The sequence below is a fragment of the Nipponia nippon genome, unplaced genomic scaffold (genome assembly GCF_047370975.1).
Source record: "Nipponia nippon isolate SJK-2023a ecotype South Korea unplaced genomic scaffold, ASM4737097v1 scaffold_10, whole genome shotgun sequence".
In the NCBI taxonomy this organism is placed as follows: domain Eukaryota; kingdom Metazoa; phylum Chordata; class Aves; order Pelecaniformes; family Threskiornithidae; genus Nipponia; species Nipponia nippon.
Genome location: NW_028262291.1, coordinates 34,695,276 through 34,715,035, shown reverse-complemented (window position 1 = coordinate 34,715,035; position 19,760 = coordinate 34,695,276). Strand labels below are relative to the sequence as shown.

The following is a 19,760-nucleotide window of genomic DNA, read 5'->3' as shown; positions in this document are numbered from 1 at the left end:
AACTGCTGCAACATGTATTTCTTGTACTAGGAGAAGAAATAGATAACTGATTTTTAGGCAAGAAGCTCTAATCAGTCTAGCTCCATGTAACTTCTATTTTCTCCCCTGCAAAATAAGAGTAGGGAAGTAGAGAGTAAGCTGAAATAGCTGACTTGTGAATAGAAATTAAGGCAGACGTGTTATCTCCAGCAGAGGTATACTGAGTAACCTTGAAGAAGGTATCTCATATCCAAGCTGAGAGATACAATTTTTGTTCCTAAAGTATACACTTCTTACACAAGTGGTTGACAGATGTGACTGACATTTTTGTTGCATGTTTGACTGATCTGCCTCTGTAGGTCTTTGTCCAGTCTTCTGAAGTTTGACTGTGGTCTGTGATCTCTGTTGCAGAGGGTATATAGGTATTTCTTTGGTTAAGCCCTTCCAAGACTTTTGCTTTCAATGGAAAGCTCAAATAGGTAATAAAATGTTACCTATGCTAATTCTATAGTCTGTTAAATATAAATTACCTGCAAATTTGTCCATTAATTTGCATAAATAGCTTTATGATATGCTATGCAGAGTCATAGATTTGAACTTTTTCAACAGAAATAATATTTTGAACCGAGGCAGTCTCGGTCATCTTAATTTAATTGAATTTATTATGACTTCTCAGTTTCCTATTTGCATTTTAGGTGAAGAGATAAAACCATATTACCATCCCAAAACTGCTGAAGAGTATATGAAATGTCTCAGATCATTACTTACTATTAAGAGGTCAAAGTTTGCTATGTTTAATACCTGAAAGACAAAGATAAGGAGTTTCTGAACATTTCAAGAAGAGTAGTCCTAGGTCTTTTAATTAAATCGGTCTGCAGTGGGTATATCCTCCAGAAGCTGCCTGGGAGGGCTTCCACAGGTTAGGAACTGAACTAACTTAATTTATATGGAGGCAAAGAAAGGCAGTGAAGCAGCAGAGAACTCTGTGAAACCAATTGGCAGCAAGCCATCTGTTAAGCAACCACAACTACGTCAAAGATATCTAAAAATATATCAGTTTGTTTGGGAACATAATGCCCTAACTCCAATAAAAAGGCACTTTGAAAACAATCAAAAATGTGGTTTAGAATAAATTGCATTTATTCATATAGCAATGAAATATAAGAAGAACTGCTCTCATAGGCATCGTCAGTAAGTCCTGAATAGTTCCGTGAAATAATCATTTAGTTGTTAGTCTCTACTTCTCCTTTCTGGAGTAGAAACTACTGTTTTATTTCAGTCCCATTGGCTCTCCCTGGTTCCCCCACAGCCTGACACTGCTATCATGTCCTGTCTTCCTTTTTGCTTCTTCTGAGTTTCTCCCTCATTTATTGTCCATCCAAGCCACCCTGTGCAGTCTTATTTCCATCCCACTCGCTTCATTCACTTGCCCTCGCTCTACTCTCATCCCTGCCCTTCTGACAATCCCGCTGCTTGGACTTCCTCTCTGCAATTCTTCCTTTCTACTTAGGCTTCCTTCTTCCCACATTCCCTTCTCCCGTCTAAACTACAGACCTCTCCTTTCTTTGCAACCTTCAAACTGGCCTTGCTGCATTTGTGTCTCTCTCCTGAACTCTTGCCTTTATCTTCAAATGCTTCCACTGCTGTGGAACCCCTCTCTTCCACCTCCATCTTGTAGGCATCTGTCTTCTTTGCACTGTCACCTTATGTGGGAGAAACTGGGGACACCTCCTTGCTGACATTTTAGCAAATTTACTCCAGTATTGTCCACCTACTTTTTATATAGTCATCAGCCTCAGGTTTGAGAAATCAGTGTACAGCTTTGGTCCTGATGAAGACATCAGTGTGACAACTCTGAATGAAATCTCATCGTTTTTCCTGCTTCTGGCCACATAGTAGTGTCGTCATTGCTGTTGTAAGAGAGCCAAGGGCAATAACCTTGATTTGTGATTCATTTTGTGCCAACGCTATGGCCCCCTGCAGCAGGCAAAAGCTGGCTGATGGTGAGACTACCAAGAAAAAATTGCCCATGGAACAAAATTTAACAATCTTAATCCAGCCTTTCAGCATACTGGTAAAACATGAAGGTGCTGAGTCACTAATTCTTTAATAGTTTGCATGCAGGTAGATGTTGGTACCAGGCAGTTAACTCCTGAGCTGGACACAGAAAATCTAGTTTTGCCATCTCTTTTCCACCCTTCCTTCAAACCTTAAAGAAGTATTAGAAAACCTGGCCAGCAGCACTTTGGTGCATTGTTAGTGAAACAGAGTTGTTACAGATAGACACAAAGTATCTGCAAATCACTGCAGCACCACTAATTTCATTCATATATGTATAGCTGATTAAGAGTGTCCTTCCCAGTGTGATGGTGATTTCAGTTCCTGTACACTGCACATTTTGAGTTGTGTTATTTGAGGACATCCCAAGACTGGACTTTCCAGTGGCTGATTTCAAGAGCAGATGTCACTGCAAAAGTTGTTTACTTAGCAGCAGCCTTTTTTGTCTATACCCATCCAGTCAGGCTGCAAATATGAAAACAGGAAGCATTCCTCTGTTTGTAGAAGTCTGCCTGCAGTAATAAACATAAGCATATATATTTTGAAACAGGTATTTTTAGAAACTTCTATTGAGGACTGTGCTGCTGTTTGGACTTTCTGCCCTTTCAGATTTTGTTGCTTAGTCCATACATTTTTAATAATCACATTGCCTGCTAGCAGTGACATTTTGTGAAGGTCATTTTTCTTGTGAAGTTGGAGAATGGACTTGAATTTCATTGAAGGACTCCCCAAGCTGCAGGATTGTTGTTTATGTAACTCTTTTGCATCTTGTACTACCTTTGAAGCCTGTTTAGAATTTTAACTAATGATATCTTCAAAGTGTCACTGTGCTCAAGGGCAAAAAAGAAATATCAAAATGCACAAAACCGGTTTTGAATAGCTTTGAAGCATGGTATTAGCTGAAATAAAAGGCATAGATACGGACTTACTATGTATGCACACACAGAGGATTCCATGTTTCACCAACTTTTTCATTGTCAGCAAAGTGTCCCTTCACCGTTGCAATGGCTTTTTGTTCTATACTATAAAAATCATTAGGTCTATGGCTAGTGTTAAGATTTGTTGATGTGATTGATAATTTAATACCTCAGCAGGTATCTTTAGGCAATCTCCCTCAGCAGAGACGTTTTAGTTTTGTCCACATCATTCCTAGCCTGCTTTTTCTCATTTCCCCTGTGTAGAAATACAGACACTGGGTGGTATTTATATGCCTTTTCTGTTTCTGCATAGAGGATGGCAGATACTAAAACCAACATGCTATGCTTGAAATAAAGGAGACTGTGGTGTCAGCTAGTGAATTAAAATTGCTTGGTTTTGTATAAACCAAAATTCATGCTTCCCACAATGGAGCATGCACCAAGTTTGCTTATTAATAAAAAATCTGAAGGTTTACTTGATAGCTGTGTCTGATATCTTCTGACACTGACATATTCCTTTAAAATATGTTAAATGTTAGTGACAATGTTTGAGAATATGGCCACTTGAATATCTGTACCGTTCAGGGAATTTTTTGTTTTTGTTTCATATATTGCTTCCTGTAAGTGTTTCAGCTGTATAGCTAGTATAGGACTCCTGGATCCTTCTCCTAGGGATGCCATTGGGTTAATTCTGTCGTTTTCCTTCTCTAGGACTTTGTTTTTCTATTTGTAAACTAGGAACTCACAGAAGTACAAGGATGTGATTTATAATTTAATCTTTCCCACAAAATAATTTGTCTGGTTTTCTTCCATTTTATTCTTTTGCTATATCAAACTGCCAAGGAAATCTAGCTTATTCAGAGTGTCCTTATATTTAAGATGTGCTTTTCTGTTTCTATTTTGATAGCTGTACCATCAAAGTGTTGTGGTTCGGCTGGATGTTTTACAATGGATTTCACAGTTTTATGAGCATTGCTAACATTTTAGTTGTGCCAAATAACTTAGAATCTTGTTTCAGAACATGAAACAAGATGATCCACTGAGCAGCAATTACTGTAAGGGAAATGAAGAGAGAGTAGGACTGTAACCTGCCTTTGAGGTGTTATGTCCTAACTAAAGTTAGAGGTTGGGAGACTGGACGGATTGTGTGTTTGGGAAAATTTGTATTAGGAAGTAAGGACAGAAGGTTGTGCATGTCCCAGAAAAATAATTTTCTATCTGATTCCCTGTGTAGAAAAAGGACTAAAAAGACAAAAATTTTCAGACTCTGCTTCCAGGCTTCTCGATGCCCACTGCATATGGACCGCTTGTGAATAAAAGCCACCAGCCTGTTTGGAACCGCTGTTTTGCTGACATGATCAAAAGGGAAGGCCTCAGCCTCTGGCCATTATCATTACCATTTTACTATTTGCCTGCCTGCCTGCTACATGGGCTTCCCTTTGCAAATTTTTTTTTCTGTCTTCTGCGCAGACCGATTCACCCTTCTCATGCCTGGGAAAATCTCAACGGGAAAATGCACATGAGACTGATGAGGAAGAGAAGGCAGTTACATTTGGCCTTTTCTTTGCTTATTCCCCAACATTCTTTCCTTTCTGTTAGAGGGAGTTGTTGTTATTTATGTGGCGTTGGTTAACATTTCCTATATATATAGGGTCCTGACTTTTAATATTTTCTATAGGAGTCTTTACAGTACAGCTAACAGTGCTTCTTCCCAACCCATTGTCTTTCCCTATTTTACACACCCAAGAGAAAATTCTTTAACATATTTCAGTGTTGAGAATTTAGCAAGGACGTCTCTTGGCAGAAACAAAAAAAGGAGATATTCTTAACCAAATTTTAGCTGGCTTCATATTTTTCTTGTCCTTGCACTTCTTCACTCACTTCGCTATTTAATCTTTGATTGCAGGCCACTAAAGAAGTAATAGAGCGAGAAGCCCCAGGGATGGCCCTGGCAATGCTGATGGGATCACTTAATGTTACTCCTCTGGGCATGCTCTCTAGGTAAGACTATTTCCTTCAACATATGAGGTGAACCATTTCCTTAGAAATACATACTGTCACGAAATGACAAATAACTGAAGATTGCCATTGTTATCAAGACCAGAAGTCTTAACTTCAGTGAAGTGGCCAAGTTCCAAGAATGGTAATTGCGTTCTCTCATTTAATTCCCTTTGTTGTCTCCATTAGACACTGTATCCTCCTGTATTTTCTGTGCCAGGTTATTTGTAATATTGATGCATGCTGTTAAACAGCTGTCTTTTCATCCTAGAGCTTTGGCATTTCGGTGGTGAGTGAAGAATTCTTCTGTATGTTGTTCATCAAGTACTAAAAGGCTTTGTTTAGCAAAAAAAAAACCTTGATAAATACAAATGTATTGTTTTGATATTGCTTTTATTCCAGTATCAGCAAAAACTCTCTGAATAAATTAAGTGGTATTTTATCCCGTGCTTTCCGATATAGTACTTCAACTCCTAGAGTTTGGTATTTCCTACTAAATAATTAGTAACTGTTTCTCTGCCTGTTGGTGTTTCTTTTTTATCAGTGACATCTCTTGTTATCCTGTATTTCTTTCTGGAGTTGATTTTTATTTTATTCCTTCAATTTACCTCATTTTACCTATGATAGGCTTAGTAGTATCAGTACCTTTCATAAGTTGGTTTGCGCTTGCACATTATTTCAAGGTAACTACGAAACAATGGCTGTTACTGGTTTTTGATTTCTCGTATAATGAGGGTATAACAAGAAAATAATTATATCAGAAATAAAGAAGTAAATTTCAAGTCTGCAACTTTGTATTCAGATAGCTTCCATTTTTAAAGGGCATTTAGATGAGAGGTTTAATGATTCGACAAGGCATTTTAAAACTTTTCATATCACATACCTGAAAGGGCAACATTACCAAGTTAACACCTTCAGATTCTGTCCAAATTAGCGAGCATTTTCATTTTTTTATCTGATACAATTTTTTATATCATAGTGTGTGTTTATCTGAAGGGAAAGGATAACTGAATACTTCCACAAGGAGTGGAAAGGTTAATTTAGCTGTTCTGTTTCTGATCAGGAAAAGGATAGCCACTTAGATGTTTGAGTTTGATTTAGGATGTGGTGTGATCAGGATGCCTGAAAGGATGTTGTAATGGTAGCGGAACCAAAATGCTGGATTGCAACCTGACTCTTCTGTGTATATAGCAAGAAAATGTCCCTTAAACTACAGCCACTTTCAGCAGTAATTGATGACAATGATGGGAGATAATATTACAAAGATAGTGCATGCAATCATATTAGGCCTTAATAAATTTCCCAGGGAAAACCTTTACTTCAGGCCTAAAAGCAATCAGCATGCAGAAGTCCATTATTTGTATAACACTGTTCAGATCATAAAGTACACAAAAATTGCAGAATTACAGCATTATGGTTTCTTGTGCAATCTCAGTTCTGCATGAATGCACATGTGTGTTATGATTACATTTTTTTGTAGAATTCCTCTGCAAATGCTTAAGATGGAGGAAGGAAATTTACTTTTCTTTGTTTCAGTTGTCCTCTGTGTAATCCTGTATCGGTTTTGGTGCTCTTTATTCAGAATCCTCTCTGAATGCACACTCACTTCCTCTGGGATTTTGCTTACATCATTCGTTATTCTAAGACACAAATTGTTAATATATTTTCATAGAAAATTCTGCAAATTAAGGTAGTGTTGTAATCCCCCCCTTACAATGAGAACAAAGGCACATATTAGGAGAGGTCAAAAACATACACTAATTTTAGGTAAACAGTTTGAAAAATGTAGATCCTAATTTTTCAAAGTATTTAACATCAAATGTCACTTGTCCTAAGCTTACCTCTCATTGACTTCATTTTGAAATGAAGTTCAGATGGATAATCTTGCATGTAATTTCTTTGACTTTTCAAAAAAACGAAAGCAGAAGTTCTGTTATGCAACATTAAGCTGACACTTCTATAAATCACCTGCAGGTTTGGAAATGTTAGGTCAATCGTGTTGAATTTTATCACATGAACTTTTAAAAGTTGTTATAAGTTATAGACTGTCTTCCTGACTATGGGCCAGCATTAGGTGAGTTATTTTGTAGACTGGATTCACAGATACTTATGGGCAAATGAGGGGCTCTCATAGTTCGGATTCAGTCCTGAGGTCCAGCAGGGAGTATCTTAGAGCGTCGTAGACCTTTTTATGTGTTTCCTGAAAGTGTTTCCTTCTCTGTGGCTTTCCAAAACTGTCCTTGTCCCAGAATTATCTCTTCCCTTCACCCGATTCCTTACCTGTCAACTACCCATGCCGTGCCAGTCTTTACTGAGGCTTTTTAAAGCACTGTCTATCTCCTTGCACATCTGTTCTGCTTTTACCAGCATAATTTCTTCCCAGGGAGATCATTTTTTTTTTCCCAAAAGAGATCATGTTCTCCATTCTTACTGCTGCATTAGACCTGTATTTCTTTCCTCCCACATCCTTTTTTTTCTTTCTCCTGCATCCTATTTTTCCTTCTGCTCCCTTGCTTCAATTTGTATTTTTCTTTCTCAGACTTCCTTGTGTTTTCTTTAAATTTCTGTCCCTGCATCACAAGGCTGAGGACAAAATGACATCCACGGCATCTCCCTCAACTGTTGACATTTGCAGGAACATCGTTGATTTATCTCTAAAATTACTCAGAATGCATGCGTATTTTGTGTGCTTTTGTGTTGTGAGCACACACAATATTTTTTGCAAGCCATGCAGTTCTTAGGTACTTTTACTTACTTTTGCATGCTCTCTTGAGAAATTTTTGGCAGCTCCATTTCTGTCGAGCCACTAGATGTGACTATTGGCAGCCAAAACTTGTAGCTTTCAGGAGAATGGCTGCTGGTTTAGTCCTTTGTTATTATTGGTTGGTTGTACCGGTCATTTAGTTTGAAATTATTTAAAACAGAATAAAAGAGCCAAGAAGGAGATTATTATAAAGGAGCTATCTGCCAAACACAATTCCACCTCATTTTAATTCCTCTGTGGGTAATTCCTGTTTCCTTTATTTTGTATCTGTCATAAACTGTATCCCACATATGGGATTTGCTGGATTGAGTTTGTAAGTTTGACTACTGCAAGAAGAGTGGATGAGCACATTTCTTTAACTCAGGCTCTTCATCTTTGTATTGCAGTAGAGCATTCCTCAACTACCTGGAATTCTTTCTTAACTGAGGGTATATAGTGTGCAAGAAGTAAATATGGGAAAACAGAGGCTAGGAGTCAGGCAATATTCAAGCTGCTAGTTGAAAATACAGCTTCTCTTCAGGCTGGCTTGACTGGGATATCAAAAGTTCATTTTGTGGCACAAAACCAATATCTGTGCTATTTATTTGTGAGCATTATGACAGCTGTCAGTAGAATACTTGCTACCTTGCTAGAAAATGCCATGCTACCAATAAATGACATTAATCACTGAGAATTGTTTGTATAGGAAATCTAGGGAAGTTGGCTACCCCACAGACCACATCCTTTGGCTCAAAATTTTTGGTAATGCCCTATCAAGAAATTGTTTTCTTTTCTATTCTCTCTTTACTTATGGTACATGTTTTTGTTTGATAAAGAGATTGTTACACAGCTTCTCTCAACTGTAGCCTCCATATCTCTGTGGTTTGGTTTCGTCCTTTTACCTTTTTTCTTATCCTTATATCCCAGCCCTGGGTTTTTTACCACTGGTTTCATAAACAGTGGAGAAAAGGAGAAGGCACTCTTTACAACCTCTAAGACAAAATCCAGTAATTTTAATTCTTTTTTTTCTTGAAAAATATTTACCTAAAAGGAGGAAGAGGCAAACTTTAAACAACAGAAAGCATTCAGCACTTGAGTGTCTAAGTTCAGCCCTGCATCGAGACCAAAAGAATTCCCTAAAGGCAAAAAATAAAATAAAATCTTCCATCTTTGACAGCTGGTTTCATCTTTTTTTGATGAGGAAGGAAGGACTGTTAGGAAGAATTAGATGTGAATTGCATAAGTGCAGTTTTCACTTGAGAATTACTTCCCTCTGTGCTTTTCTTATGTTGCATCTTAAAAAAAAAAAAAAAAAAAAAAAAAAGACATATTTGAATTAATGCAATGAGCATGACTTAGTATTTTTACCTGGCAAGGGAAATAGTGTTTGACACCATCAATTACGTTACAAAGGAACCATGTGTATGAGCAAATAGGGACTATATCAAAGACTGTAGTGGATGCAAGTAAACAATAGAATTAAGGGAGCTACACAGATCTAAAAAAGATGGAGACCTAGCCAATGTTTATACTATCAATTAAATGTTAGACTCTGTCAGCCTTGTTTGATGCTTTTTCAGCTCAGCTTCTCCTGAGCAAACATTTTTAGATCATAGAATCATAGAATCATTAAGGTTGGAAAAGACCCTTAAGATCACTGAGTCCAACCGTTAACCTATCACTGCCAAGCCCACCACTAAACCATGTCCTCGAGCACCACGTCTACCCTTCTTTTAAATACCTCCAGGGATGGAGACTCAACCACTTCCCTGGGCAGCCTGTTCCAGTGCCTGACTACCCTTTTGGTGAAGAAGTTTTTCCTAATACCCAACCTAAACTTCCCCTGGCGCAGCTTGAGGCCATTTCCTCTTGTTCTATCGCTTGTTACTAGGCAGAAGAATTGGAAATCGAAATTACAAATTCTGATAAATAATATAATTTATCTTAAATGCTCTGTTCTTGTTTCTACAGCAGAGAAAGTTGCATGCAAGAATTTCACTCTGGGTTTTTTTCTTTTCAGACCTGTGTGTGGAATCAGAGGGAAAACTCTCATAATTAATCTGCCAGGTAGCAAGAAAGGGTCACAGGTAAGAAGTGTTCTTACTGATCTGCTAATGAGGACCTATGATGAGTACCTCCCATTGTTCTGAATGGTAGAAAGTACCCACTACAAAAAATCTTAAAAAATGTGAATTGAAATGCATATTCATATAACTGAACGCACCATCACTCTCAGTCAGGAACAATACAATTCTGATCTGACTGAAGGTATTGTGTGACCAGGACAGCATTACATGTAGTGCAAGAGAGCATTCACTGTAGCAGGTAGTGCTAATAAAGAGTCTAATGGTCTGTTACGCTTCCTCCTTCTCTAGTCAGCCTGTACCTGGTCCCTGTGTTGTCTGCAGCTTCCAAGAAAGTTTTCTTTTTTTTACACAGAAGAGGAAGGTCTAGTGTATGGTAGAACTTGCTGGAGTATGAAGAATGTTCCCAATTTTGGTCAGCAAGAGGGAAAAAAAGGAACATCGTTTTTAAGAGTTTGAGGATTTTTTATATCTTTTGGATATGGGTATCAGACTTTACACCCTTTATACACTTTCTTTTCTTCCTGCATTTTGCTCAGTTTGGACAGGGAAGTTAGGCTTTGTGGTTTTATTCATGCTTACTTTCTGACCGTAGAGCTGAGAGAAACACAATTAAACATCAGGAGGAATTTTTTTTTTGTGTTAGTAAGGCTAGATCTTTCCAGTGCTCGCTCTTTCTGTATAGTTGGCTGACAGACCCAGAAAAACAGCCTTCTCCACACAAGTGCTGCTAAGCTGAATAGTGGGCTGTACAACCTGATACAAAACTGCTAAGGTAGATCCCCCATCAGTCATGAGAACGTATTTCTCCAGGGCTCAGACTATGTCAGTGCCCTTGTTAAAAAATGTCTTTACCTCTGGCCTCTAACAAATGCGTACCTGGTAGTTTATCAACATCTTCTGAACCAGTAGTACCCAATCACAGAGGAGACGGCACTAATGTGTTTGGCAGCACAGCCCTGAAGTCACGGTTGCTTGAAAGACTTAGGTCTGGAGATAAATAAAAGAATGTTTACGTGGGCTGTCACCTAGAAGTTGAAGAGGAAATGTTTTGAACACTATTATCTTAAGCAGCCATCACAGGTTTTCAGATACATTGTCTACATGTTTCAGTTCAAGGATTCAGTAAGTCTTCCTATGGTTCTACCATTCCTTAGAGCCTTTTTAGGAAATCTAATAAGACTCTAATTGAAAAGAAATTAAAGAGCCTTCAAAACATGCAACAAGCATTGAAGGATGGTGGGGCTGGAGTATACCTACTTGAAAGTCTTCCAGTTATGAGTGGGAAGTCATATGTATTTAAGATAGCAATGGGCCCCATATCTTATAGGACTGGTGCACCAGTAAGAAGCTTTTTTTTTTTTCCAGTAGTCTGTACTTCTTTTGTTGAATTATGAAAGAGATGAAATAGCCTATGATCTCTAGTGGGTTTTGTTGTATTCAGTAGCACTCCTAACATGCTAGGTACAGAAAAAATTGTCATTTTCTGCCCTGAGGCGCTCAGACTGTGAAGATAGGTAAATTGTAGAAAGAGGATGAGGAAAAGAAATGGAAAAATGTTAACAAGTATTTTAACAATAGTTCAATATAAAGTAAGTAATAAAAAAGGTAATTTTGCTGGAGAAGAAAAAAAATGTCGTATGATTTCATTATACAAGCAAGCTTTTTAGAAACTGATGATTTATTTTTTCCTGTCATGATGATACTCTGTCCTGTCACAATTTATTTTAATATGAAACATCTTTAAAGTATCAGATTTCAGCAAAGATTTTTAAGATGAATAGTAGAGAAAATTGTACCATAACAGGCTGGATCTCAAGAACCAGATAGGATGGGTTGTTACCAGGATTTTATCTCATTTCTCTCTTTTATGACTTGCTAATTTCCTTTCCATCATATTAATACAGTCGTATAAGAAGCTTATATAAAGCTATGAAATAGCAGCAGTATATATATTTCATTAATAAAATATTAAAATATTAATAGAAAATGGCAGCAGCGTAAATGCTCCATCTCAAAAATGGACACAATGCCAAATGTTTTTTCTCCAGGGAAAGTTTGTGTGGCATATACCACTAAATCAAGCTCTGTAGAATACTTCCATTTTTGTGTTGTTCTGGTCTGTTTTCTTTTCTTTTAGCCTTGCAAAAGGTATTTAATATTATGAAAGAGGGCAAAGTGTGAAATTACCAGATGCTCATTGAAATCATTGGGTCTATGGCAATTTTCATAATTGTACTAACAATTGCCTAAACCAATGAGTTTTACAAATAGCATGAGTTTTTAGAGTACTTACGGGGAATCTATTCATCAACAGTGAAGTCAACAAGGCTTTATTTCAGTGGTAGGAGTGGGGGACATGGCTTCTCTAATGAGGTAATCATTAATGTACCTTTTCATGATTATTGGTCAGTTCACAGATTGTTGTCCTTGTTTAGCACTTGAGGTCTGCTTTTTTATTGAAGTAATGATGGTTGTATGCTTCAGTATTTTAAACTATTTTTAAAATTAAGCTGTGGAGACTCAATGACTCTGAGGTTTGCAGTTACATTAGAAGTCATAATTCTTTATTGTGTTTACAAATATATTTTAATATATATTCATTATATACAGCATCTTATGCTCATCCAGTTTACTCCAGTTCTTCAGAGTGCCAAATTGAATGTTTAAAGAATTTATAAATCTATGAAGTAGTCTGACTTTTCATTACTCTTAAAGGAGCGACTGAAAGGTGGGTTCTTATTTAGAAGCTTTGAGGAAATACAGCTTTTGTGAGTCATGTTTTTGACTTGCAAAGTGGTTTATATAAACTCTAGTAATTTCTGATGCTTGGTTTGCTCTTTATTTTGTTTACATAGTAATTTTTATTTATTGAAAATATTTGTTACAGTATCTATTTACAAAATGTTTATCATTATTTATTTTCTGGATACTCTAAGATGTTGGAATACATTTTAAAAATCTTCTTTATACTTGAAACAAAACCGAAAATGAAGTGCAACAAAAGGAATAATGTCAGCTTTCTCTGTCAACTTGTATGTTCCCTAACTGCACTGCCATGGCAATTCATTCTTGTGACCCTGCCATCATTTTCTAATAATTTAATGTTTATATGCAGTCTGCTCAAATGACATGGAGAAAACTCTTTACTGAAGTGCCTGGGAGGAGGATAAGAGACAATAGTCATAAATTGAAGAAGGTAGCTTCCAGCTGGATAAAAAGAAAAGAAAAAAAAAATCACTTTGAGGGTAATTAAGCATTAGAACAGGTTGTCAAGAAGGATTGTGGAGTCTCTGTTCTTGGATTTTTTCAAGACTTTACTGAACAAAGCCCTAAGCAACCTGTCTGAATTCTGTATTGACCCTGATCTGAGCAGGAGGCTGCAATGTGTGATGTCCTGAAATTCCTCTTTGATTTGATGAAATACTAGCATATTTTAGCAGCAGAGGTAGCTATATATGTATATGCTCATTGTGGAACAAGAACAACAGTTACACAGCATCTGCATTTTTGCTTTCTCCAGCCATATAGCATAAACTTTCTAATTGTTTTTAAGATCATAGAGCAAGGAGAGGTTTGAAAAATAGTTTATTTATGAACAATTTTTTCTGAGTTACATAAAATTATAATGACATCAGTGTCGTTTGTCATTCTTCCAGTATATAGGATAAGTCCATGAATAAAAAAGGATATAATTATATATAATTATAGTTATGGAAACCCTTATGAATTGTTCTCTAATTGTGAAGGAACATAATAGGAATGATTTGAAGCTAATATCCCTACAGGGATAGAGTTAATGTTTTCATTCTGCATTTTTGTAGCATTCTGCCAACTGCGGTGAACTGGTTTCTGTATTATGTATTCATGAAAATTTAACTCTTGTTTTCCAAAATTTTAATCCAATATTAGCCTAGTTACAGTAGCCCCGTTGTACAACTTACTATATTTGAATGAAAAAAGGCAAAAATGTATAGTATAGTCCCCAGTTCTGTTTCTGAGTTTGTTTTTTTACCCTCTATGAGCTATTGCATAGGGCATTTAAGGTTTTGTTTATCATCGGGTGAAAAGATACATCTAAATCCCGAATATCTTTTAAGAATAAATCTGAAAAATCCCTATTTACTTCTGCAGGTAACTTTTCATAGTCATTTCTCTTCTTGCTGTGCATAGGAATGCTTTCAGTTTATACTGCCAGCCCTACCTCACGCCATTGATCTTTTGCGGGATGCCATTGTAAAAGTAAAGGAGGTACACGATGAGCTTGAAGATCTACCTTCACCACCACCTCCTCTATCTCCTCCTCCAACCACCAGCCCTCACAAGCAGACAGAAGACAAAGGAGTACAGTGTGAGGAAGAGGAGGAAGAGAAGAAGGATAGTGGAGTTGCCTCAACAGAGGACAGTTCTTCTTCACATATAACAGCAGCAGCCATTGCAGCTAAGGTGAGTCTGGCTTGTTTCCGTAAGAGACCCTTTAGTTTCTATGTCAGGTACTTTCCACCAATATTCGTTTGCATGTTAAGACTATACAATGATGTCTGTATGGTCAAACAGATGTATTTTAGGTATGTTTTGTGGAAATATAGCTTCATAAAAATATATGAATCATGTTTTGGTAGGTGATCTCAAATTTCAGTGGGAGATATACATTGTTCATTATCTCGACGATAACATGCATTTTTATGATACCATTCTGATGTGACAGGTTATTTTTAGTGGGGTTGTTTTGTTTTTTTTAATTCAAAATACTTATACTCCTGAACGTGTGAAGTCCAGTAGGTGGCATATTAAGGAATTGCAACAAAATTTTCTAAGCCGTAATAACTATTTTGAAAAGAATATTTTTGGTTTCTAAAAACATTGATAAAAAGTATGACAGATAGGTAGCAGGTAAAGTCATAAACTATCCAGACTACTGTATTCCAGTGTGCATGTCGGCATAAGAGATGTGAAATTCTGCCGCAAAACTAAATGTCATCACATTGTCTTTATAGCCTTGTTTTAGCCAGTAATTATAGATCAACATTACTCAAACCAAAATAATAAATTTGAGGCTACAAAAGGAAAAAATTAGATAACACTTGCAAATTATTTCAATTCAAATTTTAAATGTTTTCCAAATAAATATCATATTATTTGAAGCAATATATAAATATTTACCTCAGGTTTGTGTCTTCAGTTTTCAAATGGAAAGGCAATGTATTCCTGTGTGCTTGGAAAGGTTTTTTTTCCAAACTGCTTTGTTCTATATTTACTCCACAAATTTTACTTTTAATTCCTATTGTGGGAATTGAAAGTCTAAGTAACTCAAAATTATATTAAACAATTTCTAAACCAAAGCAGCAACATTCTAACTCTAGAAATGTGAATTCAGGTCTGAGACATCTTGACATTTCTAAGACAGCTGCAGCTGGAGATCTTCTCCTCATGTACAGAAAATCCTGATTACATATATCTTTACAGGGATGAATTAAGGTAATTACCACTTGCAAGTTTCAGTTTTTATTAATGCAAATTTCAAATTGATTAATTTCTTTTGATATAGGCCAAGATAAATAATATGTGCAATTTTTAAAGGCAGAAGATACCTGAGATGTAAACTGGCTGTGTTCATATGAGCTTGGCATTTCAGTGTCACACTTGTTTTCACCTCATTCCCTTTCAGTCATTTGCTTGTATAGTTTCATGTTTTCCTGTCACTGTATTCATAGCTGTTATGTGTTGTGCATTAGAAGCATCCATCCTACACCAGTTCAGCTGCTATCATGGCAAAAGGTGAACAGCCCATCCCTGGTCTCATCAGTTATTGCCATCACGCAGCAGGCAATGCAGGAGAACCGGTAAGAGACACTTCCAAGAGGCTTTTGCACTAACAATAGCTAAAAATACACTGCCTGCCTCCTAGTCTACTGTGTGAACAGACAGTGTTACTTATTTTCTTCTAACAAAAACACATTAGTGCTATCTTTTAGAGAACATGCTACAGAAAATATTCTGTTTAAGATACAGGGCTAAACAAGGTAAAGTTCGTGCGCGCTGTCAGTTTGAACATCATCATTTGGCTGCTGAGGTGATCATTGCTGTAAAGCCTCTGTTTCTGATTAGTCATCAGCTTTATCATCTAGTATACTCAATAATTGAATACATTTAAAATAATCTCCTAAAATTACTGCTTTAGAGCTATGAAATTTTGGTAACTTTTTCCCCTTCATTTGCCTTGCTTTGCTTTTTTCTCTCAATTGTTTGTCAACATAATACAGCATTTGCACTGGGTGTTCATAGTTTGCTTTTTACTTGCAGTTTCTCCCTTATTTTTGTACTCTGTTTAGAAGTAGAATTTCCCAAAAACAGAAGACTTGAGGAGTCAGGATACAGTGGACTTACAAATTACTGGATTTTAGTGGCAACTATTTCAATGGACGGTAGAAAGGACTTAGTTTATTATAACACAGAGGTTATAACTTGGGCTCTAGCAAAATACTGTACTTTATTTTCCATCTCCCAGAGGTTTAGTTTAGGCTTGAATCAAGATAGAATAATGGCTACAGTATCATCAGGAATGAAATGTGATTTACTGTATTAATGACTGTAGGTTAGAGAAATCTAAGGAAAGCAGTTGGCCTAGAGAGGGTTGTGCTGTCTGACCCGTTCATTCCATGTCAGCCAGCAAACGTGGTGTAAGTTCTTGGGAAAATATGTCACTGGATTGGATGACAAGAGGCTGCACTTTCTTGTTCCATTAGGCAAATAGTAATTTAAACCATCAATCAAATAACGTAACATCTCTGTATTTAAAAGTCACTTAGGAAATGTGAAGGCTTTAAAGTTCACACACCTGATGATAAAGCTATATATGTGTACATACAAACATACACATACATTTATTCCAATAGTTTCATTTTTTTGAGTTGAGGTTACTAAACTAGAATTTGCACCATGTTCTTCGGTATCAGTAAAACAGCGAATTCAGCCTCTCTGAAGCACTCTGTTAAGCTGTCACCCAGGCTTCTGTTCCCTTCTGCACATTACTCTTGAGCTATTGTTTTATGCATTCTATAATCCAGACCAGATCTTCAAACTCAGCGCAGGAAGTGCCTAGCTGTTCAGAAGGTTTCTGGGTTTTTTAAGCTGTCCTTTCTCTATGTTTTTAAGACATTTTTGCTCTTGTATAACAGTCATAGTAATTACCATATACAGCTTGTTTTCCTAGTACCTCACCAGCACTGTCAATCTTTGTTCCAGTCCTGGGCAAAAGAGAATAAAGAGCTCCTATCTTTTCCTTTTTCCCCTTCTTGTCAACACTTAGTTCTCTAATCTGCAAACACAAATATTTAAACAGATATAAAAGTACTTCTGGAAAAGGTCATATCAGATAAAAATTGTAGGATCAATGACTGATGGATATGGTGGATATCTTTCTCTGTCACTTCATTCATTTCTCATGCATTTCTTTCTCCATCAGTATGTTACAATAGGTTTTCCACTCCAGCTAATGCAAACAGAAACTGTTTTCACTGAACATAGAGTTTTATTGTGCCCCATTGAGAGTTTTGAGGCCTCTACCCTCTATTAAATTTGTTTGAAACTGACAAATGAGTTGAAAATTTTTAGGGGGAGACATCATAAATACTCAGTGTGACTTCGTGAAAGTTTTAAAAAAAAATATCTATCCAAAACACAATAATAATCCTGCCCTTCCTTATTGCAAGTTTCCAGGCTCCAGGAAACACAGAAATTTGTCATGGGTTTATCAGCCTCTTTAATATGGTTAACAAGAAGTTGCCTTGATTAGAGACTTAGATTACCTAAATTTAATTTTAAAAGGAAAAAAACTTATTAAATGTAGGTGATAAAAATGAGGCATTCCCCATATCACATAACATATATGCATATATGCATCATGTCCCTTTCACTTAATGAACAGTATATATCCATAATATTTTTTATATATTTATGTTTATGCAGTATACATATTAGTACCTTCTCTGAAATCAGCAGGTTGTAGTGGTTTAAAGAGAATATTAATGCTGGCTTTAGCAATACAACAGACTCCGCTGTCATATTAGAGAAATAAACCTCTTGAGAGCAAAATTTGTAGTTGCGAACTAACATTTCTCAGTGAAATTTTGTGTCTGCGAAAGTTAGCAAGCTGACACTTAGAGTTCTAAATAGGTTTATATATGGATTGTTTTATGGCAGTTGTATTTTCTGTAAAGGTAGGGATTAGGGAATAATTCTCATTGAAATGAAATGCCTGTAATCATCTTTTCCTTTTATCTTCAGCTTCCTTTTCTGATTAATGTCCTGGCTTAAATTTTGGTTAAATTTTAATTTTCTCACAGGGAAAAATTAGTACTTCACATGCAGTTCAATGGAGACTGGAATTGTCTCAGGCACTTTGTTGCAAAGAGAGTTTTTTGTTCTGAAAAAGGTGATATCCTTTTTCAGGATAAAATTTTAGAAGCAATAATTGATGGATATGGTGGATAGGAAAAAAAAAACCCAAACAGTTACTTGCCTGAAGGGGATGAGACAATATGTAATATCTGGTTACTCCAGAGTAACCAGAGTAAACCCAGGGAGAACTGGATCATGGTATCATTTGTAAAAACAATATTGTATTTGTACTGTGGGATCTTGGAGTATAATGGACCCATACACAATCATATCAAGATGTGTGCAGCTTTTTATCAGAGGAGGGTAAAGAAAAGGTGTCTTATTTGAAGACTTAAAACTGTACTTTCTTTTATTGTGTCTTTTCATTCTATGCATTTATTAAAAAAAAATGTAATTTCTTGCTGTATTGTCCTTAGTCACGAAGATTAAAAGGAAGTGTTAAAAGTTGTAGGTAGTATTGGAGCTATGCCTGTATAAAACTTAGGGATGTCAACCTTTTTTTGTGTTTAGCATATTTAAGATGGGATTTCAGGAGAAAAAGAGAACAGAAGGGAAATGATGCTTCTGACTACAAACTGTTTGCATGATTAGAATATCATTGTCCCTGTTTCCGTCTATTTATAGTGCATCTCTAAGATGCCATTTTAAAATCAGAATACTCCAAGTAGAGGCCAGTTAGACACTGTTTCTGGAGAGAAAGATATCCCCAGCATAATCATCCATAGTGCAGAGAAACTCATAATTTATAGTGGAAATTGCAGCATATGGTACTTAGCCTTGAAAGATCCTCTGAGGAAAGTTGGGGTTTTTTAAATGCTGACAGAAATTGACTGACAAAAAAATACTGTAGGTCTAGAAACACAGCAGTAGAGCAGAAAGCAGGCAGTTGTGGCACACTGAGAACAAGATCTGTTTCCACACAACTTATAAACGGGTTATAAACATGAGAAACTCTAACAGGTGGAGGAAGGCTTATAGTGAAATAAGATCCCCCAGGTATAACCCAGTATCTCTGGGTCAAAATTGCTAAGTTAGATATAGTCATTATTCATAGATGGGAACCAAGTAAGTTGAGGGGGGAAAATGGCATAAAAAAGCCGTATTTAATGACTTGAGCCTTAAGATTGGTCATTTTAATTGCACAGAGACAAGCAACAAAGCCATCTTAATATCCTGACACTGGTCCTAAGGGTACAACAGATTTTAAAAGCTAGGATTCAAGCTTGTTCCTGGAAGGAGGTCCTTTCCAGTGGCTTCTGCCCTAAAGCCTTACTAGGCAAGAATGCTCAAAATACCTAGTTGCAGACTGGGTACAGCATCTCCATGTAGAAAAAAATTCCTGGCTGGAAAAGTCCAGTGTTAGTGGTTTGGCTCATCACTGGATCTTCATTTCTTGCTTTCTTTTATTGTCTACTACTGCCATTTCCCTTAAACATGGGGGTTCTTTTGGTGGTTCTCCTGGAACTTGAACATCAGGCTGAGCTAAGAAATTCTTAATGAGGAGAAAGATCTTAAACTATGTGTATATATATTCTGTCAAAGACCTGAATTTCTACATTTTCTTGTCTGTTGTGATAGAAA

At 36.5% G+C, this 19,760-nt stretch overlaps 1 protein-coding gene across 24 annotated transcripts in view; it reads left to right on the top strand.

Moving 5' to 3' along the window:
- The window catches only part of GPHN (gephyrin), a 306,821-nt gene that overhangs the window by 184,414 nt on the left and 102,647 nt on the right, over positions 1-19,760 (top strand). For 15 of the 24 annotated variants that reach the window (XM_087746575.1, XM_087746571.1, XM_087746566.1 and 12 more), the window contains 4 exons: positions 4,861-4,955; positions 9,716-9,782; positions 13,953-14,225; positions 15,515-15,622. In XM_087746575.1, coding sequence (XP_087602701.1) covers positions 4,861-4,955; positions 9,716-9,782; positions 13,953-14,225; positions 15,515-15,622 — 543 coding nt within the window. The remainder of the gene's footprint in view (positions 1-4,860; positions 4,956-9,715; positions 9,783-13,952; positions 14,226-15,514; positions 15,623-19,760) is intronic. The other 9 variants (XM_087746580.1, XM_087746578.1, XM_087746574.1 and 6 more) reach the window with 1 other exon arrangement.